Source organism: Arvicola amphibius, chromosome 6 (genome assembly GCF_903992535.2).
Source record: "Arvicola amphibius chromosome 6, mArvAmp1.2, whole genome shotgun sequence".
Classification (NCBI taxonomy): Eukaryota; Metazoa; Chordata; class Mammalia; order Rodentia; family Cricetidae; genus Arvicola; species Arvicola amphibius.
Window position 1 is genome coordinate 16,960,579 of NC_052052.2, and position 26,105 is coordinate 16,986,683.

Below are 26,105 nucleotides of genomic sequence, written 5' to 3' on the forward strand. Positions count from 1 at the left end.
TAAGATGAGGACAGCACTGGACCGATGGTCACTTTGAAGGATTTCCGCCAGCGCCTCCACGGAGCAGCTCAGCTGGGTCTCAGAAAGGACAGTGGCCTTGGTCGGGACATTTCCCGAGGCTGCTCCTGCACTGTGGCCCTCCTCGAGCATGGTCACTTGTTCTTCTTCTGGCCTCAGTGATGTGGCCAAACTTCATTGCAGGAAAACCCCAGGGAGGTAGGTATGGTGTGTGTGTGTGTGTGTGTGTGTGTGTGTGTGTGTGTGCCTGTCCCAGAGGTGGTGGCAAAGGCCTCCTGTCAGTGCGATTGGAAACTCTTGGGACCACACGTATTACATCATTAGGACAGCGTTGCCAAGTAACTTCAAAAAGAGGATTGCCACGTTGTACCGCAGGCCCTCTGTTTGAAACAAGACAGATATAAAGACAGAGTATAGAGAACCTTTTGTGAATCCCCCCCCCAACACACCTTCTATGCAAGGCCACTGTGTAGATCGGCTCTGTGAGGCTACTGGTGTTGAAGGGAAAGAGCTTGGGAATGAGTTGGAGAAACCCTGGACCAGATGCCCTTAAGGGGTGACGTCACATGTGTTCTGTAAAGCTATGGCTTCATGCCAGCCCCAAAGCCACACAGCATCACGGGTAAAGTGGTTGTGGGGTCTTTTCGGCATCATGCAGTAAAGTACTAGTTAAAGGGCACCCCAAAAGGGACAGTCACCTGTTCCCAAAAGACAATGGTTTCTTAGACACTAAGACCTCATTATGACCACAAACAGTTAAAAAAAACTGTCACAAGGCCACCCAAAAGGGATATCAGGTCAGGAGTGCAGTTTCTTCCCTGTCCCAACAAATCTGGCCCCTGGAAGGTAGACTATGTCCAAGAAGGAAGTAAAGTTGGCTGGGCTCTGGTTTCAGGGAGCCCATGACTAGAAGGTATGAAGGTGACAAGGAAGGATGGGGTGACCTAGAGGGTAGACATGTTGGAAGGTAGCTATTCTTGTCACTCTGGCTTGGGGGCCTCTGGTGAGCAATGCCTATGGTCTCCTGGGAGTCGAGCAGAGAGAGGCTTCTAGTGACACGGGTGGCTCCAGCTACACATACCTGAAAACTCCCGAATCCTCACCATACCCACACGACAGTGGCAGAAGAGGAAACCGAGGCACAGAGATTGAGAGTGCCTTGCTCAGGTCACTACTGGTAAATGGCAGAGCTGGGATTTGAACCAAGGTCTGTTCTGTGCAATGCTATACATGACTTATGGACTAGGGCATGTCTATCCTTGGGGTCCACAGCCACCTGGCTTGACCTGTTTCCTTTCGTCCAAGGAAGACGTTCCACAAGGTCTGCCTTCCCTGGGACAATGGGGAGACTGGACGTCAAGAGTCTCTGACCACAGCTCCACCCCTCTTACAGGTCACCTACAGCCAGTGGGTCACAGGAAATGGTGACATCTTACAGCTCAATCCAAATTTGTGGGTGATCCACAAATAGTGGCCAGGACCTTGACTATCTCAGGAAGGGACATGACTTGAGACCTGGAGGTGTCTCTGGTCCCTGGGAAGTACAGTAGAGGTAGCAATACCAGACTGGATGGGCCACCAGGGCCAGCTCACCTGGCCATATAATCTCCCAGCATCTCATCCCTGACCTCAGTCCTCTGCAGACTTGAAGTGTTCCAGCAGCTGGTGATGCTGCCCTTGGGTTCTGATTCCCAGCCATCCTCTTCCTCCTCCTCTTCCTCCTCTTCCTCTTCTTCCCCCTCCTCTTCCTCAGGGTGGCTGCCCAAGGAGAAAGTCAGTGTCTGAAGAGAAACTGGGGGCTCCCCAAGAACCAGATCTCTCTTTGGGGATAAGGAATCCCAAATGTTCCACCTGAAGAGTTCATCTTTTAGAAGCTCTTCTGCAGTGCCCAAGTCCTCAGAAAATGCCAGGCATGGAAGTGCCTCCTGGTGCCCATCCCCACCAGACTCTTGGTCTGGCTCCTTCTTGTCCAAACAGCTGGAAGATCCAGCTTCGTCCTTAAGTGAGGAGTTCACCATGCTGGACCAGCTTCTGTCTGAAGAGTCCCAGGTTGACGCGTCTTCGCTCGTTCCTGAGTCTACCCCAGACTCATCTGCCTCTGAGTGCCCCGTCGTCTGGAGCTTCTCCCTCACGAAGAGGGGCCGTTCCAGGTAGGGTTGGAGGCTGTCACTGTCATCTGTGTCCTCATCGTCATCCTCGGTGCTCTCCTCTTCTGGCCCTGCCTGTAGTGTGCCTGGGTCTCTGACTTGAGGGATTGGTCTGATTCTTATGGTGAGTTCTTTCTGGGGACAGAGGACCAGGTCATCCGGGAACTCGGGTTCACTGGGATGAAAGGCTGCCGTCGGATATCTGTATTCAGTAAAGTCCTGATGTAGGAAGGGAAGGGGAGAGAAGGTGATTCGGGCTTCTTGAAACAGGACTGGCTAAATCTGGGCCCCCCCCCCTGGCGATAGTCCAGATGGGTTCAAGTGGAAGCTGTTCCTTTAGGAGGCATTCCCAGAAAACACCAGGGCCAAGCGCAGTGGGGGGAGGGAGTGTGCCTTGAGGGGACCATTCTCTAGCAAAAGCTTTCATTGTTCTGAGGAGCCATGTACACACGCCCCTTAGAGCTACCCCACCGATGGGGGGGGGCACCTGGGCTATTATGGGAGATACAGGCAGTGTGGGAAATGCCATCAGCAGAAGTGTGATGGTGTGGGAGATCCTTCTGGTTGCCATGAATAGGGAGCCTTGAGGTCAAAGCACCGAGCAGCAGAGGTCACTGCAGTTGATCTCTCCAGGTCTTTGAAACTACTCTCTGCTATGACACAGGGGCACAGTGACATGGGACATAGGGAGTTCTGCCCTCAAAGCTTGTCACTCCCTGAGGACTTAGAGAGCCCCACCTGGTCCAGCTCTCCTCTGACCTCTCCAGGGCTCTCCCTTCCCCCAGCTAACTCCTGGATTCCAATAGAGGATCTAGCACCCCAACCTTGGCCTGGTGAAGCTCAGCCTTGGTTAAGTTGTAAACTAAGCATTTAGAGCCTAAAAGGTGCCCCCATCCATGCTTCCTCCCACCCCATATACTTCTGGCCCTCTCTCCTGGGTCTCAGGGCTGGGTGTTTCTCTTTGCACCTGACAAATCCCTGGCAGAGGTAACATGATTCCATGGGAAGGGACTTAGGCACGTCTCCCTGGTGGGCAGATTTGCTGTTGGATTACACTGCCAGAGGTGGGAATTTAGACAGTGAGACAAGAGAGCCAATGTTTTGATCTGGGCCAGTTTGATATTCTGTGTGAAGCATTGAAAATTCAGCCCCCCGTTCAGATTCTCAATACCCCACTTCCACACACCCCTCCACACCCTCTATACGCCCCAGACACGCCATACCAGTGCTTGAGGCCTCTTCACCCACTGAAACCAGCGGTCCCCTTCCAGTCTCTTCCAGATCACACCCACTGCAGCAGCTGCTACCAGTAGAGGCAAGACTAAGAGCAGTGTCAGGAGAGCCCAGATGGCCCCTAGGGAGGAGAGGACACAGAAACTGCAGACGGAACCATGGTCCCAGTCCTCAGTGTGTCAGGTGCTTCCAGTGACCGTCCTACTCGCTCCTCAGGAGCATAAACCCATTCTGGCGGAAGCCGAGGCTCAGAGAGGTCGTGTAAACTACCCAAAGACACACAGTCAGTATGATAGAACTGTAATGCCCATAAGTGAACACCTCTCAGTTTATACTTTCAATAACTCTGTCCTGAGATTTCCAAAGTACGGTGTATTGGTATTTTGTCTGTGTTTTAACAAATAAAGCTTGCCTGAAGATCAGAGTGCAGAGCTAAGCCACTAGAGGCCGGGCAGAGGTGGCACACACCTTTAATCTCAGGACTTGGGAGATGGACAGATCTTTGTTAGTTCAAGGCCACCCTGAGCTAAACGAGATTGAATCTGTCTAAAAGAGAAACAGAGCCTACACAAAGAAGACCCCAGCACTTGGGATCCCATGCCTTTAATCCCAGCACTAGGGAGGTGGAGACAGGAGCATTATGGCTGGGTGGAGAGAGGAAGTGGAAGGAGACAGGAGCTCAATGCAGTCTGAGGAGTCAGTCTGAGGACAGGATCACCCTTTTGGTCTGAGCATTGGTAGAGGTAAGAATGCTAGTGGCTGACACTCTGCTTCTCTGATCCTTCAGCCTTCACACCCTGGTAGCTGACTCTGAGTTTTTATTATTAATACCAATTAGAATCCGTGCTACGGTCCCCACACCAGTGCCATTTTGCACTCACCTGGGTCCTCTAGAAAGATGCAGCTGGGTTCAGAGAAGGGGCTGTATTTGATCTCAGTGTGGGGATAGTAGGTCCTGGCGCTGAGGCAGTGACGTCCGTTAGCACCTTTCGGGAGAGGGATCTTCACAGGTTGGTCATATGAATTGGCAGCATACAGGGTCTGTTTGGAGAAGCAAGCAACGGTGAGCATGTACCAGCTGATGAGGCCATGTGGTGGGGTGGCCGGGTGAGACAAAGTGGAACCCAGGAACTTTCCTACATTACAGTGCAAGCATCAGGGCTGGAGAGATGGCTCAGTGGTTAAGAGTGTTGGCTGCTATTCCAGAGATCCCGAGTTCGATTCCCAGCACCTACATAGTGGCTCTCTACTGTCTATAACTGTAGTTCCACGGGATCAGGACCCCTATTCTGGCGTGCAAATGAGCATGTGGACAGAAAACTCATACACATAAATAAATAAATCTTATTATTATTATTATTTTGCTAACCGTGTGGATCAAGTAAACAATTGCTGTTGCTCCAAACCCATCTTTATTAACACATAGGTAGAAGGTTCCTACAGAGACATTAATGAAGTCTCAGTTTCTCTGGTCTCTCATCAGCCTGGACATCTCTCTCTCTAAGGCTACAAGGGGTCGCAACAATGTATTCATGTGGTCCAATATTTTGTAAATTTTCCAAACAATGTTTACACTCCTGGCATTAGGAAAGTGCTCTGCTCTCATTCCAAACCCCTGTCCATTCTGTGTCCCCTAACAGCAAAGGTATGGGATTTCCGGTAACCGAGTAAGGAGATATCAAGTGGGCAAGTATGTGGCTTTTCTGTGTGAGCGAAGGCTGGAACTCCCTCTGGAAATGTCATTTCGAGGGATAGATACATCTTCATCAATGGCACCCACTTCCCACCACAGGTGACAGACAGGCCACACTGCCCAGGGGAGGGGGGTCCTTCAGTGGAGCAGAGGCAGTGTCCAGGAGATGCTGGAAGCTGGTCTGGGATGTCTTCCTAACTGCTGAGAGTTCTCAGGTGTGAGCAGAGGATTTTGGCGCCCATTGAAACAAACGTTCATGCGTTAGAAAAACACTTAAATAAATAGGATTGCACTTCTAAGAATATCACATTTTTTTTTGCAGAAAATCACACATGGTAAAATTTGTCAAATTCCCTGGGTTTGTAGGACACAAACACAGAGAATAACTCCAAACAGATCAGTCTGCGGTAGCGGTTTGATGATTTGTGCACACCGTATCCGAGGCATCTGGTCCTCATAAAGGCTGAAGGTTCTAGACAAAAGAGCATGCAGCACCACAAAGCAGCCTGGGAAAGACTTCTGGGGCAGACTCCTCCACAGACTCCCCCCCCCCAACCCACCACCACCACGGCTGCGCAGCGCTCAGATTCAAAAAAGCACGGCTGGATTGCAGACGGGCAGGGCTCTGTAGAAGCAGCAGGGCCTCGCAGGCATTGCTCTGGAAACGGCCTTCACTGCAGATGAAGTCTGTGCTTTCCTACAGCTACTGATCACTTTAACGACTGCCTTAGTTAGGGTTCTATTGCTGTGAAGACACCATGACCACAGCAACTCTTACAAGGAAAACATTTAATTGGGGTGGCTCGCTTATAGTTTCAGAGGTTCAGTCTGTTATCATGGTAGGAAGCATAGAGGCATGCAGGCAGACGCGGTGCTGACTTTCTCTTGATATGCAGGCCACGGGAAGGCAACTGAAACACTGGGCAGTGTCCTGAGCATAGAAAACCTCAGAGCCCACCCCCACAGTGGCACACTTTCTCCAGCAAGGCCATACCCACTCCAATAAAGCCATACCTCCTAACACTGCCACTCCCTATGAAATTGTGGGAGCCAATTACATTCAAACCACCACATTCCACTCCCTGGCCCCCATAAGCTTGTAACAATATCATAATGAAAATGCATTTAGTCCAACTTCAAAAGTCCCCATAGTCTATCACAGTCTCAACAATGTTTTAAAATCCAAAGTTCAAAGTCCCTTCTAGATTCATGCAATCTCTTAACTGTAATCACATATAGAAGTCAAAATAAAAAAGCAGATTACATACTTCCAACATATAATGGCATGTTACCATTCCAAACACAGGGAGGGGAGCATAGTAAGGAAATACTGGGCCAAAGCATGACCGAAAACCAGCTGGGCAAACTCCTAATTCTGCGTCTCCATGTCTGATGTCAAATGCTCTGCAGATCTCCAACTCCTTTCAGCTTTGTTGACTACAGCAAACATCTCTCTCTCTTTGCCTGGTTCCACACACTGTTAGCAGCTCTCCTCGGCAGGTATCCCACGGCTCTGGCATCTCTAACATCTTGGGTTCTCCAAGGCAACTCAGGCTTCAACTTCACAGCTTCACAAAAGGGCCTCTCTGGGCCTCCCTCCGTTCAGAGACGCCCCGGACATGTGCCTGGCCTCAGCAGCTTTCTTTAAGCACAAAGGGAAATCCCATAAACCATTTTTTTTTCCATCCTTAAATCTAAAGCCAGGACCACATGGCTAAAGCCACTGAATTCTGCAGCTTGCTGGAGCTGGAACATGGCCCCCTCATTCAATTACATCTTCACAGCTTTTTGTCCTTCACTTTTTGTCCTTGGCTGTCCTGAAACTGGGTCTCTAGACCAGGAAGGTCTCTAATGCAGAGATCCTCCCTAAATAAATAAATCTTAAAAAAGAAAGTATAAGCGCTGTGGACACACTTTCTACGTCCTTGTTTCTTCTCAGCTGAATTTCCTGTACAGACCACTGGGGTTCAAAAGCAGTCTGCTACTTGGGGTCACTCCTATGTAGCTCACCATGGCCTGGAGGGACCCCCATCTCCACTTGGGGTAAGGGACATTCAATCACTGTACATTTAGAAGCTGCCCTAGATGCCGAGTGCAGTCCAAGGCAGGGGCGGGCGGCTAGTGCGAATGGAGATATGACCTGAATACAAAATGCCTATCGATTTCCAAAGACAGAGGAGAAAAAAAAAAGGCAAAACAGCGATCGTATTAATTCTATGTTGACAAGGCAATATGCTATGGGATAAAAGGCAGGCAGATCTCTGTGAGTTTGAGGCCAGCCTGGTCTCAAAACAAAACAGTCAAGCCAGACAAGGTTGTGAATGCCTATAATGCCAACACTTAGGAGGCGGAGGCAGGAGGACCAGGGATTCAAAGTCATTCTTGGCTACATAGCAAATTCAAGGCCAGCCTGGACTACAGCAAATCCTATCTCAAACACCTCCCCTCCCTCAAACCTATTTCCTTTAACTTAATGAGAGACACTTTAAATGACTTGGGGCCAGTGACAAGACTTAGTAAAGTCGCTTGCTGTCAAGCCTAATGATCGGAGCTTCACTCCGAAGAACCAGGAAGTGGAAGGAGGAAACCAGCTTCACAAAGCTGACCTCTAACCTCCAGACACATGCTGTAGCATACATGCCTGCCCTGCCTCCACAGAGTCACATGTACAAAATAACTATATACAATAAAAAGTGTTAAATGACATACATGGCTCATAGAATGTTCCTGCTGGATAATGCTCGTTAAGATGTTTACTTTTTATTGATCTACAAAAATTATACATATTTAATCCTAAGTATGGTGGCATGTGTACCTGTAATCCCAGTGATTCATTCAGGAGGATAGAGTTTGGGCTAACCTGGACTACATAACGAGACCCAGATTTGAACAAACTGTATAAGTAGATGGGGTATGGGCTGATGTTTTACTGCTCGTGAGATTCTGGAAGGCGGAAAGTACCTTACATTCACATCCCTGGGATCACACATTGTTAGAAGAGTGAGTTAGAGTCAGGGTCATAGAGTCACAGTCATGCCAACCCTACCCCACCGCCCAGTTTCATAAATGGGAACCTGGCAACACGTATTTACTTCCTTACTGTCTACACACAGCTGCTTCTGAGTTACGGCCGTGGAGCTCAGACTCAGAGGCCACACTGGTAAACATATTGACTCTCTGGCTCTGTTTTTCAAGGCAGGGTTTCTCTGTGTAACAACAGTCCTGGCTGTGCTGGAACTAGCTCTTTTACTCTAGGTCTTAGTCGAAGTTGGTTGCCCCAACGTTGTAAATGACACTTTTGGGTAATTGCCCAGGTAGCCAGTAGTCTCTGTCATTTCTTGCTGTGGGAGCACCTTCCGCTCCTTCAGCCAATAGCCGCTGAAATACCAGCCCACTGGGGCGTGATCTATTTCTCTTTTAAAAAAAAAAAAGAGCGGCAAGCCTTGGCTCGTTCTCTTGGTTCTGGCTCTTGCTCCAGTTATTAGACTCCTTTCCTGGCTGTCGGTGTTCTGTAAGTTTCCCTTAAAATAAATACCCCTTTTGAATTCAAACTGGTGTGGGATTGTTTTGCACATTAACTTCTTGTTCCTTTTGGAAGCTGCTTGATTGCACTTCCTGTTTACTCAAGTAATATTATTTCCCTTCTCAGGTCTTTAATGGGGTTGAAGACTAGATAGTCATAGTTACTTTCCGCTCATGACTTAGCCAAGTCATTTCTAATACAAGACTTAAGACACCTTAGGATAGGATTAACTATTGAAACATTTAGCATATATTTCTTGCTTGATGTTGTTCATATTGGCTGTAATTCTAATTTTTATACTTGATATGTATTCTTATTGAATATAGATTTGTATTAGGTTTAGAACTCTTATTTAGACAAAAGGAGGAGGTGCTGTGGAAACTCCTCCAGCCAATAGCCTTTAAGATACTGACCCACTTTTGGATGATCACATATACTATATATGCACATGTAAAAGCATGGGGCAGGGCTTTTTTGGCTGCTGGATTTGGTTCCAGTTTCCCGCTCATACAGATGATTGCTGATCACTGCTTTTTCTGTGAGTTTACCCCTAAATAAAGAAACCTTTATTATACTCCATTCAGGGCAAGTGTGGGACTACTTTATTATAACCTGAGACAACTATGGTGCAGTGGAGGAATGTTGGAAGGCTTCTTCAAGGAAAGCGCAGGAAGCAGTGTGAGAAGTGGGGAGGAGACCCAGCTTGGGACAGCACAGGGTTTCCTACCTTGTGTCCCTCGCCCTCCTTCCAGAATTCCACGTCATACTTCAGGTCCAGAGAAGGCACACACGGCGGCAGCTGGTAGGTGGCATTGACCCATAGGATCTTCTCCATCCGCGTGAGCACAAGGGTGGGCGGGGCCAGCCCCACTGTCAGAAACAGAATGGGACCTGTCAATAACCTCTGGGGGCCCAGGTTCTATTCTCCTGTCTGCCTGCCCAGAGAGCAGTCACATTAGCATTTTTTTTTCAAATATCTGCTAAGCTGCAAGCTCCTCACAGCTCTTTTACTTGCTCCTCACTGACCCTGGGAGGGAAGCGCCACAGCCCCACTGCGTGTGTGTTTATGTATGTGTTCGTGTGGGCACACCTGTGAGTGCGGAGGCCAGAGGCTCACGTGTGTCTTCCTCTGTTGGACTCCACCTTACCGTTTGAGTCAGGGTCTCTCACTGAACCTGGGTCTCACTGAAGCATTTGACTGAGCTCTCGAGTCCTCAGCCTTCACCAACTCAATTTTTTTTTTTAAAAAAAGAGCAAGACCCTAGAAGCTATAACTTGCCAGAATACACTACTAGAAGTGGGTAGGTACTGGATGGGCGTCTGGATCCTTCTGACTTTAGACAAGTCTGGGCGAGGAAGGGTGGTCATGGGGGTGGGGGCCGATGGCGATGAACACCAAATGGTAACGTCACAAATCTTAGCTCTGTCTCTTGCTGTCCCAGAGAGATGGATTAGTCAAAGATGTCCAGGGAAAGCAACCCAGCACGCTGTGCCTAGACACGACATTAGATGTCCCATAGGGGTGACTCTTCAAGCAGCTGCAGATCCAAGATTCTCGAGATTCTTTTATCTACAGCAACATAGCCATCTCGTCTTTTATGTATGAAATCAAAGAAAGCTGCTGATGTCATTTCTGCTGACAATATGGAGCCTGGCAAGACTCCTTGGTTGCACTTGCGCGCACTTGGGACCCACGTGAAGAAAGAAGCCCCTGCCTTGGAAGCCAGAGCTCAAAAGTATCCGGGAGTCAAGGAGAATTGTCTCAGACTGTCAACCCGAATGACATTTATTTGCCTGGCTGGATTTTAAAACTGCTTTGGACCAATGCCCCCATTTTCCTTGTTTCCTCCGTGTTTATTAGTGCTACCTTCTCCTCCCATGTCTTTTATAGGGAACAGAGATCATAGACTTCACCCTTTCCAGGTGGAGAGGACCTCTGCCCTTAAGTTATACTGAGTGGATTACATCCGAGCCATCATCGGACACTCTGGTTCAGACACTACCTGGGAGATCTTGGAATCTGAGTTGATGTTGTAATAATAGGCAACTTTGGGGGACCCTGACATGGGGTGAATGAATCCTGCATTTGCAAAAGATGTGAATTTGGGGGTCAAGAGGAAAGCCCATGGCAGGCCCCTCCAAAGATGTTCCACTCTGATCCCTGGGTGCGGTCAAGTTGCTGTGTTGTTGTTGAGTGGCAAAAGAAATTCCAGTTAAGGTTCAGAGCCTTAAAGTGGTGAGTTCATCATTGGGCCATGCAGTAGGTCCAGAGCCTTTCTGCTGTTGGCAACAGAAAAGCCAGAAAAGAGGGGAAGGTGCTGAGATGCCAGCTATGACTGGGACACAGCTGTTCTGTTTCCAGTTAGAAGGAGGGGTGATGGGAGGGTGAGGAGAAATGCAAGCATCTTAGCAGCTTGGAGAGGCTCCTAGCTGGTAAACAGTGAGGGGTCAGAGACCTCAGCCTGGCAACTGGATTGAGCTCAGAAGTTCATTTTGCCCTGGGCTTCTAAGGTGAGACCGGGACAGAAGGGCAGTGAGAGGCAGAGGGGCCGTTGAGCTCCCTGGATCTCTGGCCCAGAGAAGCCAGTCTGGCTTATTTGGCTTATTCCAGTCACTATCTGGAAAACAAAGGAAGGACTGTGCCTGATGAATTGAGACATTAAAAGTTGCCCTATGCCCTACATGCACATATGCATACATGGACACACATGAACACATATTAACACACACATTTCTGCTCTTGACTAAAGTATTATGTTTGTGCAGCCTGTTAAAAAATGTAATGTGGGGGCTGGAGAGATGGCTCAGAGATTAAGAGCATTGACTGTTCTTCCAGAGGTTCTGAGTTCAATTCCCAGCAACCACATGGTGGCTCACAACCATCTGTAATGAGATCTGGCGCCCTCTTCTGGCGTGCGGGCATACATCGAGGCAGAATGTTGTATACATAATAAATAAATAAATAAATAAGAACATGTATTATTAAAAAATGTAATGTATAATTAAGAAATAAAGGTTAATAGAGACTCATCTGTGATAGTCAAGCTTTTAGTTATGTTAGTTAGGTTTCCTAGATATATAGAGATATAGTTCAGTTAGATAGAATTTTCAAACCTTTCAGAGACCTATGGAATATGACTTTTATAATGTTTTAAGAACTTAGGACTTTTCACGACAATGAGACATATCTGCTCCTGGCAGCACCAATCTGCTTCAAGAGGATGCTGGGCATAGAAGAGGCTCCTTATAAAGTTTGTTAGCCACTTGGGCAAGAAACAGCTCTTGCCTAAACTGCTTGCCTGAAGTTTAAGACCCATAGAAGATAGTCCTTTGGGGTTCCTGCTTCATGGAAGAGTCTGCCAGACATTCTGCAGGACACAGAGGGAAGCAACTGATGGGTGTGGCCATTGCAAGGCAGAACAGGTCTTCAGATTTCCTGCTTCATGGGAGAGTCTGCTGGATACTATGGGCCTGTGGGCTGAAGATGGATGCCCCAACAGTACAGAAGAACTTTGGGCGGCTGTCCAGGCAGTAGGATGTCTTTGTCAATTCTATGGTTTTGGAAGTTGCTTACAATGCACTTCCTGTTAATTTAGGTAAGATTACATCCATCTGGAGTCTTTGATGGAGTCGAAGAATAGATAGTTATTATAGTTTTCCATAGTTATGACAAAAGATAAAGTAGATATAAATATTGTAACTGTAATTCTTGTTTGATACATGTTTTCTTATATGTAATTTTACTATGTTAAAGTTAAAACCTTCCTTTTTATTTTAACAGAAAAGGGGAAATGATGTGGGAAGTTCTTCTGTATATGTGTTACATTTATTGATTAATGAATAAAGCTTTTCTGGACAGTGGCTTAGCAGAAATAGTGCTAGGTGGGAAAACTAAACTGAATGTTGGGAGAAGGAAGGCAGAGTCAAAAAAAAAAAAAAACCCGCCATGAGCTGCCAGAGGGGAAAGACGCAAGCTGCCAGCTGGAACCTTGCAGGTAGGCCATGAGCCTCATGGTAAAATATAAAATAATAGAAATGGATTAACCAAAGATATAAGACATAGCTAGCAATATGCTTAAGCTATTGGCTAAACAGTGTTGTAAATAATATAGTTTCTGAATGACAATTTTGGGTCTAAGCAGCCGGGAATGAACAAGCAGCCTCCCCCAACACATGTGTGTGCATGTGGCAGAAGCCAGAAGATGGCGTCAAATCCCCTAGAACCGGACTTATTTATAGTCTCTTGTGAGCTGCCTGCTGTGGGTACTGGGAACCAAACTCTGTTCTCTGCAAGAGCAGCGAGTGTTTCTTCAGCCTTGGGACTCACCTTGAAAAAAGTACTCCAGGTACGGGGACACTGCCCGTGGGGACTTGCCACGCGCAGACACCGCCTGCACTCGTCCCCTGAACTTTCCGTACAGATCCTGTTTCTTCAGGCACATCAGTGGACACACCAGAGCCTCGGTGCCTGCACACTGCTCCACTTTTCGCCAAGGCTCGGAGCTGGGGTAGCTGAGGGGAAACAGAAGAAGGTGGGCCGTGGACTCACCTCTGGGTTAGAGGACCTACTCAATATAGATCCCACCCTTCAGCCTGATGCCACTGGTGCATCTGCCTGTCCATCTGCTCAGCCGGGCAGCCCCCCCGGCACACGCCTGGGAATCCCGTCTCCGCCTTGGCTATCTCTGGGTCCTTCCACTGGGCGCTGCCCCTCAGTCCCAGCGGGGAACTGCTATCGCGAATTATCAGTGGATACTCTCCGTGTGCTATTTGCTCGGGCATCTGTAGGTCACCGGCTGTAGGTCAGGGGCCATGTTGGGTGCTGAGTGAATGTCAGAGGGCTTCATATGACTGCCATATCCTCAGAACATGGAGATCAAACGGTGATTTATGTCCAGGCGTTATCCCAGGTACCAATGACTCAGCAAAGCATGGCAGATGAGGTTCTGCCCCAGGAAGGTTCTCAGAGCTGATGGGAGGGAGCAGGGAACAATCATCACACCCACAAGGTTAATCCAGGAGCTAGTAGTTGCAGTGATAAAAGGAGAAAAACAGAGGGACTGCTTTCAAAGGGCAGCTGAGAAGAGGCCAGGGAGATGGTGCTCCCCAGTGAGGAGGAAGAAGAAACCAGGTGATGGAGTGAGAGAGCAAGAGGCAGAACAAAGGTCTGAGATGGTGTGCTGGGTAGCCCTTGCCAACTCCACAAGGTAGGATCATCCAGAAAGAGGGAACTTGAATTGAGAGAAATGCCTCCATCAGATTGGCCCGTAGGCAAGTCCGTGGGGCATTTTCTTGACCAATGATTGACGTAGGAGTTCAAAGCCTACTGTGGGCGGTGCTGCTTTTGAGCGGGTGGTCCTGGGCTGAATAAGAAAGCAGACAGAGCAAACCGTGAGGGGCAAGCCAGTAAGCAGCATTCCTCCATGGTCTCTGCTTCGGTTCCTGCCTCCAGGGTTCTGTTCGGCTTTGAGTTCCTACCCTAACTTCCCTCAGTGATCAACTGTGATCTGGACATGGAAGCCAAATAAATCCCTTCCTTCTCAAGTTGCTTTTGGTCATGGTGTTCATTGCAGCAATAGAAAGCACACAGGGACATGTGGGAAGGAGTTTGGCATACCCAGAGAAACGCAAGGCCAGGGAGCTAAAGCCCAGTGGGTAAGGGATGGTGAGGCCCAGGTGGATAGGAAATAAGGGAAACAGGGAGGTGGCAGGTCGGGTGCCTTGCAGGTCTTGGTTAGGAGTGTGAATATATCTCTATCTCTATCTATCTGTCTGTCTGTCTGTCTCTGTCTGTCTATCTATCTATCTATCTATCTATCTATCTATCTACCTACGTATGTATGTATGTATCTATCTATCTATCTATCTATCTATCTATCTATCTACCTACGTATCTATCTATCTATCTATCTATCTATCTATCTATCTATCTATCTATCTATCTATCTATCTATCTATCTGTGTAGCTAAGGCTTTGGCTGAATTGTGTTCTAGTGTTTTGTCAAAATAAACATTAAAAGACCTGGACTTGAATATTTAGCTGAAGAAATTCCTAAGCGAAGTGTTGAGAGTGTGGCCCAATTTTAGCTTGCTATAAAATGTGAGGGGCTGTTCAGGGACAAAGGAGCCAGAGCCTGAAGATTTGGGAAAGTCCCAAGTCCCAGCCTATCCATACTGCAAAATAAATCAAGAGTTGGGTGTGTTCACCTGTAATCCCAGCACTTGAGAAGTAGAGAACAGAGGATTGGGAGTTCAAGGCCATCCTCCACTACGTAGTGCATTCAAGGCTAGCTCGGGCTACATGAAATCCTGCTTCAAGACACATGTTCTAGAGAGAACACCAACATTGTAGTGGGGAGATCCTTTGATAAAGAATTCATGGATTTTGGGGCTGGAGAGATGTCTCCGTGGTTACGAGCACTTGCTACTCTTGCAGAGGACCCGAGTTAGGTTCCCAGCACCTACATGACAGCTCATAACCATCTGCAACTCCGGTTCTAGGGGATACAATGTCATTTTCTGGCTTCCAAGGGCACTGCATTGAAGTACTTACATACACGCAGTCAAAACACCTACACAAGAAATCTTTTTAAATAAGAATTCACAGATGGAATTAATGGATGTGATAAGCTCCCTTGGCAGAAACCAGAAGTAGAAGTGGAACTTACTCCAGCAGAGCCACTGCCAGCGTTGACTGAAGGGGACAGAGACTGGAGAAAATGGAGTAAGCTGACCAGAGGGGACAAAAGAGTTATTTGTATGTTAACTCGCATTATTGTTTGGGACAAGGGAATATGGGGCATGAAGATGATTGAGGGATCCACAGTGGGGTGAAGGCGAGGGTGTCTTCCCAACTGCTGGGACGCGGTTCTCTCAGGGATTGGGCTGTTGGGCTGCTTTACAGGGAAAAGGGGAGAGTCCTCAGCCTGTTGGATTCAAAATTCACAATTGCCACTCTAGTGGTCCCAGGGCCAGAACTCTGAGCTAAAAAGGATAGTTTCTGGGGTCTTAAGGGAACCAGGCACGGTGGAGCTCACCTGTAATCACAGAACATAGGAGGCAGAGACAGGAAGATCATGAGTCACAGGCTAGCCTGGGCTACATTGCGAATTCTAAACCAGTCAGGGATACCTAGGGAGATCCTGTATAAAAATACCAACAAAGTTGGGCATGGTGGTAGATGCCTGTAATTCTAGTATTTGAGGGGTAGAACAAGTTTGAGGCCACCCTGAGCTACCTTAGTGAAACCTTGTCTCAAGAATCAAACAAATGGGGTGGACTGGAGAGTCGGCTCAGCAGTTCCAAGAGGACCTGAGTTCAGCTAACAGCTCCCCTATCAGACAGCTCACAATCATTTGTGACTCCATCTTCAGGGTACCCAATGCCCTCTTCCAGACTCTGTGAGTTCCTGCACCCACATGTACATATATGCACATGTACACACGTATACACACACACACACACACACACTTCTTTTGTTGGTTTGGTTTTTTGAGATAGAGTCTCACTACATAGTCCTGGTTGTCTTGGAGCCAACTATGTAGACCAGGCTGGCCTTAAACTCACAGTGATCCACCTGCCTCTGCCTCCTGAGTGCTGGGATTAACGGCATGTGTCACCACACCCAGCAATAAATCTTTTTAAAACAATCAAAGAAAAAAAAACTTTACCAGAGGTTGCCTTGCCAGGTATGACCGGAGTCACCTTCCTGACCACCCCCCCAATTGCCATGCCTACCTCACACCAGCTCCACCCCTTCCCTTTAGAAGCGAGTGGCTGCATCTGGTTTCTGAGGTCCACTGCTGGAGTCATTTTGCCACAGTGTGAGTCACATTCCAGGTCACACCCACACCTGACTGAGATACCGTGTAAGGCAGAACTTTGGACTGACCGTGCATGCCAGAGAGAGGTGAGACCTTTGGGGCTCTTGAGACACAAGGGAGTGCATCTTGGATCCGAGGAGAACATGAGTTTGGGGAGTACCCACGAGAGTACACAACAGCCATAGCAAATGGACACACATCCCCAACTGGGAACAACCCAAAAATCCGCCGAGGGGAAATGGAGAAACAAGAACAAGTACAGCCAAGACTGGAAAACTACTCAGCCGTAAAAGAGAAACGAAGGATGCGCGTAACTACGTGGAGAATTCCAGAAAGGCGGTTAGAAAAGCCAGCCAGGCACAAAAGGGGACGCACCACACAAACCCATTTTCTGTTTGGGGAACGGGATGTGACGCTGTAGTTGGGCGTGGTCTGGATTCACTGCACACTCAGAACAGCTCTGCATCAGCCTCCTTAGTTCCTGGATTACAGGCCTGCAACACCATACCTGGCCACAAATCCCTTGATACCAACCTTGGGAACACATGAGGTTAACCCACAGTGGCTGAGTAGCTAGCTGTGCAGACCTGGGGGTGGGGTCTGAAATGCCGAGTGGCCCGAGAGAACCTCTGCAGCTAGTGGAAATGTTTCATTCCTTCGCTGCAGGGTGGTTACAGGCATGCATCCATGTCCTACTAGCAAGCAAATTCTAACTCAAAAGTGCTGATGTAAACAGAAGACACGAACTCAACAATAAAAATAGCACTAACAGTTACAATTATGTCAGATGGATCTTAAGGAAACTACAACCAAGATGACTCAGCTGGCGAAGCGCTTGCTGCACACACCTGGGGACTCCAGCTCAATCCATAACCACGCAGAGAGAGAGAGAGAACCGATCCCATGAAAAAGTCCTCTGACCTCTACGCACAGCTGCACACACATCATGTACACCCCGACATGTACATGCACCTAATTGTTGTAAGCCCCCACTTTTTATTTAAGAAAAACGGGGGAATGTTGTCAAAGTAAATCTGTTGGCCTGGCCTATCAGTTGGGTACCCTGTCCCTTTAAGAGACAAGCCCCGCCCACCACAATCTCCCCCTTCCAGTTGAGGAAAGAGGAGCTGCCCTCCCAGAGAGGAAGCTTCAGCCTCTCTCCCTTCTCCCCCACTTCCCTTGCCCATTCTTTCTTTTCTTTCCCTCTCTCTTCCCCCCCCGAAATAAACTCTATACCCAAGCTCTCTCTGCATGGCATATTTGTCTGTCTCCCATCCAGCTTTGGGTCACCTGCCAAGGCCCCTAGTGGGACCAGATGTCCGGTCAGCTGCTTCATGAATGTTAACGCTAATAAATAAACATTTAAAATGGCGCATAAAGCCGGGCGGTGATGGTGCACCCCTTTAATCCCAGCACTTGGGAGGCAGAGGCAGGTGGATCTCTGTGAGTTAAAGACCAGCCTGGTCTACAGAGCTAGTTCCAGGACAGGCTCCAGGCTCCAAAGCTACAGAGAAACCCTGTCTCAAAAAAACAAAACAAAACAAAAAACCAACCAACAAACAAATAAATAAAATGGTGAATAAACTAGAGTATGAAAACACACAAAATTAAAAACAATCAATAACAAAATCTATATCATTTGGAGAACAGCATACAGACAATATACATATGAATAAATAAACAAATAGAATGTTCTAGAAGACACCTAAGGTAGCAAAAGATCATCAAACATGGAAATGATAGGAGTCCCTGAAGAAGAAAAATTAAAGCAAGAGAAAAGAATATGAATGACTAAAAAAACATTGCTGAAATAAAAAAAAAAAGACTTGGAACCAGATATTATTAGAGACTTTGATAACCTAAAGATGTCAGCTCAGAACCAGTGGCAGACATCAGCACGGTTCTACAGCAGATTCTAGGGCGCTGTGAGTCTAAGACCATTGAAAACACAGACATTTACATTATGACTCGTAACAGTGGCAAAAGTACAGTTAGGGAGTAGCAACAAAAATAATTTTAGGGTTGGGGCCACCACTACATGAGTAGCCATATGAAAGGGTTGGAGCATTAAGAAATCTGAGAACTGCTGGTCTAAGTACAGGAGGCTGTACTGCATACTTCGGGATAAAGGAAACTGAGTAATGTGTATTTAGAGGTTCTCTGAAAGCTTCCTCTCTCGTGACCACGACAACTACGACTTGTAGAAGAAAAGAAAGAAACGAGGTCAACAGGAGAAGTTAAGCAAAACCCCACAAAGAACCAAATCTAGGTGGAAAGTGTCAGGGTGAATGGATGCATCAGTCCTGTGCATGGGTGTGGGGAAATCCCCACTGCCTGTAATGTAGTGTTTATCTCATGGAACCATCCCGTTCTACTGGGCGTTTTTACCTGTGGACTATTATGAAGACGATTTCTTCCTAAATTGTACTGTCTAGTTGATAATAATAATAATAATAATAATAATAATAGTTTAAATAGAGTTTTGGTGATTGAAAATAAATATAAGGCAATGTCATAAAGCTAGAGCCTATGAGTTTCACCTAGGGCACCTCATAGATCGCAGTCAGGTTAATGATGAAGGAAAACAGCTGAGTCCCAGGAGCCAGGCTGGCTCAAAGTCTTTTCATCTCGATGTTGGGAGATGTGTTCACAGGTTTCAGAGTGCATCACAGCTGAAACGAAGCCTTAGGATGACCTCAGGTTAGATTAAGATGTTTTGATAACAGCTTTGAGGCTAGAGATCAAAAAAGAAAGCAGCCCAATTATTACTAGCTGACATACTTTCCTTTGGAGGGCTGATTCGTGATCAAAAATGATGATTAATTCTTTGCACCTATTTCTGCTCTCAATATCCTGTTATAAAATATCCGTTGATTAGTGGGTGTGTACCCTGAAGATTTAAACTAGAGCTGACTGTTTTTGCACGTATGAAAGTTTAGGTTTATGATTCCTTGAAGGTTCCTTATAAGATTATCTTTCAAGGTAAATAATAAAATGATTGCTTCTTTCTTTGTAACCACAGAAACTCAGCCTGCCAGCAAAAGAACTAGCTGAGAAAAATACCTTGCTTGCTTACACTCTGCTGATCTATAACAAGTTGCTTGGGTATAAATGGACGTGGGTTCTTGAGGATAATTTGTTTTTCATCTGTAATACGTAAAATATTTAATCATGTAAGGGAAATGAAAAACATGTTTTTTTTTTTACTTATATTCACTGCAATCATTCACTAGAAAAACAGAAATAGGATGTAACCGTATTGTAATTTCTGTACTGCCTGAAAGAGTTTGTGGGGGGTAAACAAGCCGCAGAGGAAAAATAAAGAATCGGAATATAGACGAATAAAGAAGGAAACCATCAAGAGAGTGTGCGCGTCTTTTCCCTTACCCCATCGGATAAAAAGGTCATAGTGAGCTGACTCCGTGGATTCCCCTTGAGCCCTGAGCTGCTGGAGGCTGGTCCCCCAGGCAGGAAAAGAAGATGTAATCTTTCAGGTCCTACTCTCGCTACCATGCCTCCTCCACCATCCTGGACTTCTTCTCGGAACCCTAAGCTGAAATAAACTCTTTCTTCCCTACATTGCCTTGGCTGTGGTGTTTAACAGGGCAACAGAAACGTGACTAAAACAAACCCCACGTGCTTCCGTCCCCTGGTGTCTCGACCCTCACAGCTCCGCCCAAGCCGGACTCCACCCCACCTCCAACAAGCCTATCAATTATCTCCCTACCTCCTCTGACCTTCTGCAAGAGCCCCTCTCTAAGAACCTGCTACATGCCATCTCCCAGAGACCCAGAGAACTTCTGAATGCTGACACCTGGAATGCAAAGAGCCCAGGGAAGCCCCTCCATCCCTCACCCACTCTTCCATCTCCCCACCCATCAGCATGGAGGTGCCCCTATACCCTTGGTAGGTCACGAAATAGGTCACGTTCGGGGGGTTACCAAGCCCTGGAAGCCATGTCAGGTACACAGTGAAGTTCTCGGAGAGCAGCGTCACATTTCTGGGTGGGGCTAGACGGAAGCTTCCTGTGGGGGGAGAAAGAGGTCATGAAGCCTGGAGCTAAGCTGGGCATGTACGACAGAGTTCAGTTCCTTGCCACATGTAAGGACCAGCATCTGCCAACTGCTGCATTGCAACCCTTCCTCTCCCCAGCCCTCAGTGTCCCCTCTGTCAAGAGAGCTGCCTGTGTACTCTGGTACCCAAGGGTGGGTTCCACTTAGTTGCCATGGGGCAGGAGCCAATGAATGGCCTCATACCCCTCCTGGACTCCGCAAGATTCTTGCAGCAAGCATTGTTTTTGATGTTATCTTTTTAAAACTTTTAATTTATTATTAGTGTATGTGTATATGCATGTAGGTGTGTTTGTGCATGTGTGACATGTATGCGTGAGTATGGCTGTGTGTGTGCCATGTCACATGTGTTGAGGTCAGAGTACAAATTTGGGGAGTTGGTTCTCCCCTGCTACCATGGGTCTTGAGGACTAAACTCAGGGCATCAGGCTTAGAGGCTACTACCCACCAAATCATCTCTGTTGTGTTCTCCCTGTGGCCCCAGTGTCTGTCTGGAATGGCCCCTGAGACACAGTGCACTTATGATACATCTGTGTTGGGTGAATGGATATTACTATAATCTTAAAAGGCCCCTTATGGGTCTGCCTGCTGATGGAGCAGGATGGATACAGTGAAACTTGCTGCCTCGGTGGTAGGAACAGAACTGTCACCCTAAGGGACCCAGCCAGAGCTGACCCTACTCAAACCTTTCCACCCTATCACTGCACCCCCCAGGGTTTGCTTATTTAAATGGACCACTCGGGTATTTGCCCACGAACGCAAGATGATCTCCAGACCTTATACAGTCTATAAGCCGCTTCCCTTTCTGTGTGATCTGCTGTACTCCTTCTTTAAACAGAGGGGACAACCCTCCTGCCTTATCGCACCCTCCCCACTCAGGACCCTCGGCTATGTTTCTGCCTGCAGATACTGGGTTTGCACTTTTCATTAAAGAATTAGTCTTGGCTCTCCCTAGGGCACCACAGAGAACACAGGGCCAACGCTCAATGCCAAGGAGATGGTCAGGTGGGTCTAAAGTGGGCACCACAGGAGATTTGCCAGGATCAACGGATTTCTTCTGTGAGGGGCACCTGGTTGTTGCCTGAATAACAGGATCCTAGGTACTCTGCCAGGTACAAGAAGTGCTCTGCGTGTTTTGGTTTCAACAAGAAATGCTTCCCAGAGGCTCATATTTTCAATGTTTGATCCCTAGCTCTTAGTGCCATTTTGAAAGCTGTGGCGCCTGTAAGAGGAATAGGTAAGTGGGGGCGGCCCTCTGAGCAATATGCCCAGCCCTCGTTCCAGTCCGTTCTCTCTGATTTTGGTCCACATGAACAACCCTCACTGCATGCTCTGACTGCCACAGATTAGAGCCTCTCTGCCACGCCTTCCTCATCACGATGGCCGTAGACCCTCTGAAACCCTGAGTCCCAACACATCCTTCCCCCTTTAAGTGGCTTCTATCAGGTGCTTGGTCACAACCATGAAAAGGAACCAATTCACGGAGAAAGCCACATTGGAAACACCGTAGCCAGCTCCCTTGCAGTGTCTGTGGATGTGGTGGTGACACTCCCTCCTGCTGGAGTCCCCACCTCAGATCATCTGTGTCCTCTTCTGTCCACCCTCCGCGCACACACACAAGGGTTAAAATGAAAGTTACACCATGTCTGCCTCCTGCTTAATCCTTTCAAGGTTTCCTTCCATCTATCCTACTCCAAGGAAACGCCAAAGCCTTTACTGGAACCTCCAATGGGCCCCCCAGTATGAGCTCTCCTTGTTTCCCCCTATTCTTCCAGGAGCAGGCTGGCTTGCTCCCTGATCTGAGCCTTTGCACATGTTCCCAACATGTAGACATCCCCTTGGCTTCTACCACATTCCTTTGATAACACTGTCTCTCTGTGATGTGTTCCCTGGCTACCTTTTATTGACCTCTCTCCACCTCCTCTTTCGCAGGTAAGTAGCTATGCTAATTAACGTCAGCTGATTGCTCCATGTCAGGGCTTCCTGCCCTTGCCCTGCCTAGAATAAAGTCCATATTCTTCATCTGGTGTCCGAGGATTTATCCGGGTGGCCTGGCTATGAGGCTGAAGTCTCACCAAGCTGCAGGTCCCATGGTTTAGATGTCTTTGAACCTTGGTGTCTTGGGTTATCTGGAGCTCACCATCTACTCTCTGAAAGATTCTATTCAAATGTCACTTCCCCCAGGTAGCCTGCCTGGCCATCTCTAAGAGGAGACAGGGTGATGACCCCAGAGCAACAACAGCCCCTTTCATGTTAGGTTGTCGCTTCTAGTTAGCTGAGCTGAGCACTCCGTGAGTGTCTGTGAGTGGCCCCGGAGCTTCACAGCACAGGTGGGGGAACCAAGGCCCTCTCAGATACTCCAAGGTAGATCAAGCCAACCCTCAGCTCTGGGCTCTGGGCTTACTTCCTCTTCCAGTATATCCTGGGCTCAGTCGTATTTTTCTATTGGTCACTTTTAACGTTTATTGTGTGTGCCAGCGTGCACATGAGTGTGTCTCCAGTATCCCAGGCTCGATCAAATCTGTGGCGATCTTGATGCAGCAGCCTAGAATGCTAGGATTGCAAGCATGCGCAATCACACCTGTTGATCACTCACTCTTCCTTGGTGTGACAGGGAGCAAACAGAAGGAAAGCGGCTCCATCTCCTGTCCCCCCGCCCCCCGCGGGGGGAGCTCCTGGTCCCAGGGAGAATTCCCGCAGGTGAGTCACCATGGAGACCCATACAAGGTAATCCCAGCTCAGCCCCAAGCTTCAGCTGCCTCCTCACCTCAGGTATTTCAGACCCGGATGTGGGTACCTATTTCTTTTTTTTTTTTTTTTTTTTTAGTTTTTCGAGACAGGGTTTCCCTGTAGTTTCTAGAGCCTGTCCTGGAACTAGCTCTAGTAGACCAGGCTGGCCTCGAACTCAGAGATCCGCCTGCCTCTGCCTCCCGAGTGCTGGGATTAAAGGCGTGCGCCACCACCGCCCGGCTGGGTACCTATTTCTATCCTGTCCAATGGCCTGAAGTCGGATCGCTGAGACACAGCTACTGTCGTTAACCCCTGCTGGCATCTAGCAGGAGGCCAGTCTGTGCATAAGCCCCTTAGTTTTAAGCCATTGGTGAGCAGGACAGCAGCCCAGAAGCTTGAACTTGGCCACATAGGAAAAGTCACAGCTTTGAGACCACCACTCAGGGTAAGCGTCACTCACACCCTTCATGGAAGAGGCACTGGGCTCAGAGACAAAAAGTTTGTGTTGGGGATAGCTGTGAGGGGGCTCAGGGCATGGATAGCACTGATCACGGGAGCACCCAAGGCTCAGGCTAGTTTGACTCCCTTCAATTCACTCCTCTGTCCTGTGTCTCCCCCTCTGCGGTACATCTAAGGCAACCTCTTAAGTGCTCTGAGACTCAACTTCCACCACCTGAAAATGATGATTATCTGCCTCATAGGCGAACTGGACTGCAAACCTTAATAAGAACACAATGCCCAGCATAAAAAAGCAACTAAAAATAATACGGACTGTCAGGATTGTTGGCTTAGTCTAAGAACCCTTGCAGCCCTTTCTATTGCGAGTCTAAGACTCTGAGGTGTACACATGGCTATCGAGAGGGGTTATCTGAGGAGGACATCGGTGGATAATTGGGGGTTCTGTGCTTGGGTCCTGGCCCGGGTATTTTGTGCGCAGCCATCTATTTACCAGCTGAGAGATCGACAAAGGAAAAGCCCTGTAAAGAGTCTCAGGGCAGGAACCAGACCATCCACAGCAGGGTCCCCGGTGGTGGTGGTGGGGGAGCTGGGTGGGGCGTTTGATCCGCACTCAGGGGAAGGTGAGGGCAGCTCCCGCACGTCCTATTTATAAGGGTCAATCAGGTACGCTCTCTGGGATTCGGCGGACAAATCCAGTAAACGTTTTCAGATATCTCCCGTCTTGGCCTCCCGAAACCCAGCTCCCTTCTTCCCGGAAAAGACGCTCAAGCTAAGGATTGTTTCATTTTGGGACCAAGCAAACCCGCGGCGGGAACATAAGGTCCCGGGGTGGCCCAGCACCCACATCCCAGCTCGGGACCTCGGGTGGGTAGCCCGTGCTTACCTGGGACGCTCTGCAGCAGGCAGAAGAACAGGGGTGCCCACCGGATGACCCGCCACATCTCGGTCGCGGGGGTCCCCGCGGCCCGCCGCCCACAGCCCGCGGCCCGCCGACGGCCACCAGGCCCAGGGCGGCAGGTGACTAAGGCGGCGGCCCAGGGAGGCGGAGCCTCGGGCGGTGCCTGTGGCGGGGACGCACCTGGGGCCGCCCCGCCTCGCCCGCCTGATGTCCTCGCCGTGGGTGGGGGCTGGAGTATTAGTTCATTTTCTGTAAATCGGGCAAGAAATCCAGTTCTGGGGTGGGGTTTCGAGGAGGACTAAGTAATCAGCACTCAGAACAGAGTTCGAGGTCACCGGCACTTCTTTCCTGCAGGCGGAGCGGGGGAAGGCACCCAGCGCGTCCTGGTTTTCTTCCCGAGTTTCTGCAGGAATTCGAGCCTAGAGTGTTATTGGCCTACTTCGCTCTAGGGACTTTGAAGAGGCTGTCCTTCCAAATCGGGACACAAGTCACAACGCAGGCTGTTCAGTCACTAACCAGAAAGGACGTCGCTAAAAGCTTTGTTTTCTATCCTAGAACAGGGGACACTTCATCCCATGACACAAACTGTTCTAACTGGCCAAGGGGAGGCTGTTTTTGCAAACAGAGAACGGATGAAAACCGAGGAACCACGGAAGGGAAAACCTACGGTAGCTCTTTCAAAGTGACTGGCCCTGAAGGTGGAGTGTGGTGGGGTAGAAAAACATCAGGGGTCCTTTTGTGTATAAAGATTAAGGGTGTGCAAACTTCATTTTCTGCCTTTTGCTTGGGGTGCGGGGTGAGAATGGGAAGTTGGTGGGTGGATACCACCAAGATACACTGATTCTTGTGTGGAATTGTTGGAGAATGAATACAAGATAGAAAAGCAACAGAAGCTGGCCTTGGGGAAGGCAAGCCCTTAGCTCAGGTTTCACATGATTTTCTGGGAGGTCAATAAACAGCTTAGTTTCCTTCAGGGTGTTTAGGGCTCCTCAGAGCTAAGCAGGGGGCTCCAGGCCCCTATGTCCTTTGCCTGGTAGTTTATCTAGACATCCCTAGTGTGTTCTAGGATTAAAAAGTTATGGGTAGTCTGTCCTCATGACTGAGCCCACATACCAGAAAAGGGTTGTGTCCTGAACCATTAAGATGAGGGTTTTGGCAAAGGGACGATACTAGACAATAGGAAGATTGTAACTCCCGGAAGAATTCTGCCAACGAGAACTAAAGGGAGAAGAGAAATACAATTAGAAGCATAAAAACCAGTTTTGTGTCAAATTTGGGGCACCAAACATTTTTGCCTTTTCTCTGAGCTGACACCAACCCTTAAAGTTCATAAAACAAACTGTTTGCTGCTGAGCCTCCAGCTTCTGCCTCTCCCCACTTCTCCCCTTCCCCCTCCCCCTTCTCACCTTCTCCTTCTTCCCCTTCATAACCCACTGAATAAATCTCACTCTGTATGGCCACCTGGGATCAGCCGCCTTCGGAGACCTGCGGCGTTGGAACTGCGCATCCCT

General features: G+C 48.3%; 1 protein-coding gene across 1 annotated transcript; it reads right to left on the minus strand.

The window, feature by feature from the left end:
* Window positions 1-1,215: 1,215 nt before the first annotated feature.
* On the minus strand, window positions 1,216-24,637 carry Ifnlr1 (interferon lambda receptor 1). The gene is made up of 7 exons (XM_038334373.1): window positions 24,580-24,637; window positions 20,339-20,462; window positions 12,942-13,126; window positions 9,342-9,484; window positions 4,280-4,439; window positions 3,389-3,519; window positions 1,216-2,384 (listed from the first exon to the last, which is right to left on the minus strand). The coding sequence occupies exons 1-7, from the start codon at window positions 24,635-24,637 to the stop codon at window positions 1,608-1,610; spliced, it is 1,578 nt and encodes a 525-aa protein (XP_038190301.1). The 3' UTR covers window positions 1,216-1,607.
* Window positions 24,638-26,105: the final 1,468 nt, after the last annotated feature.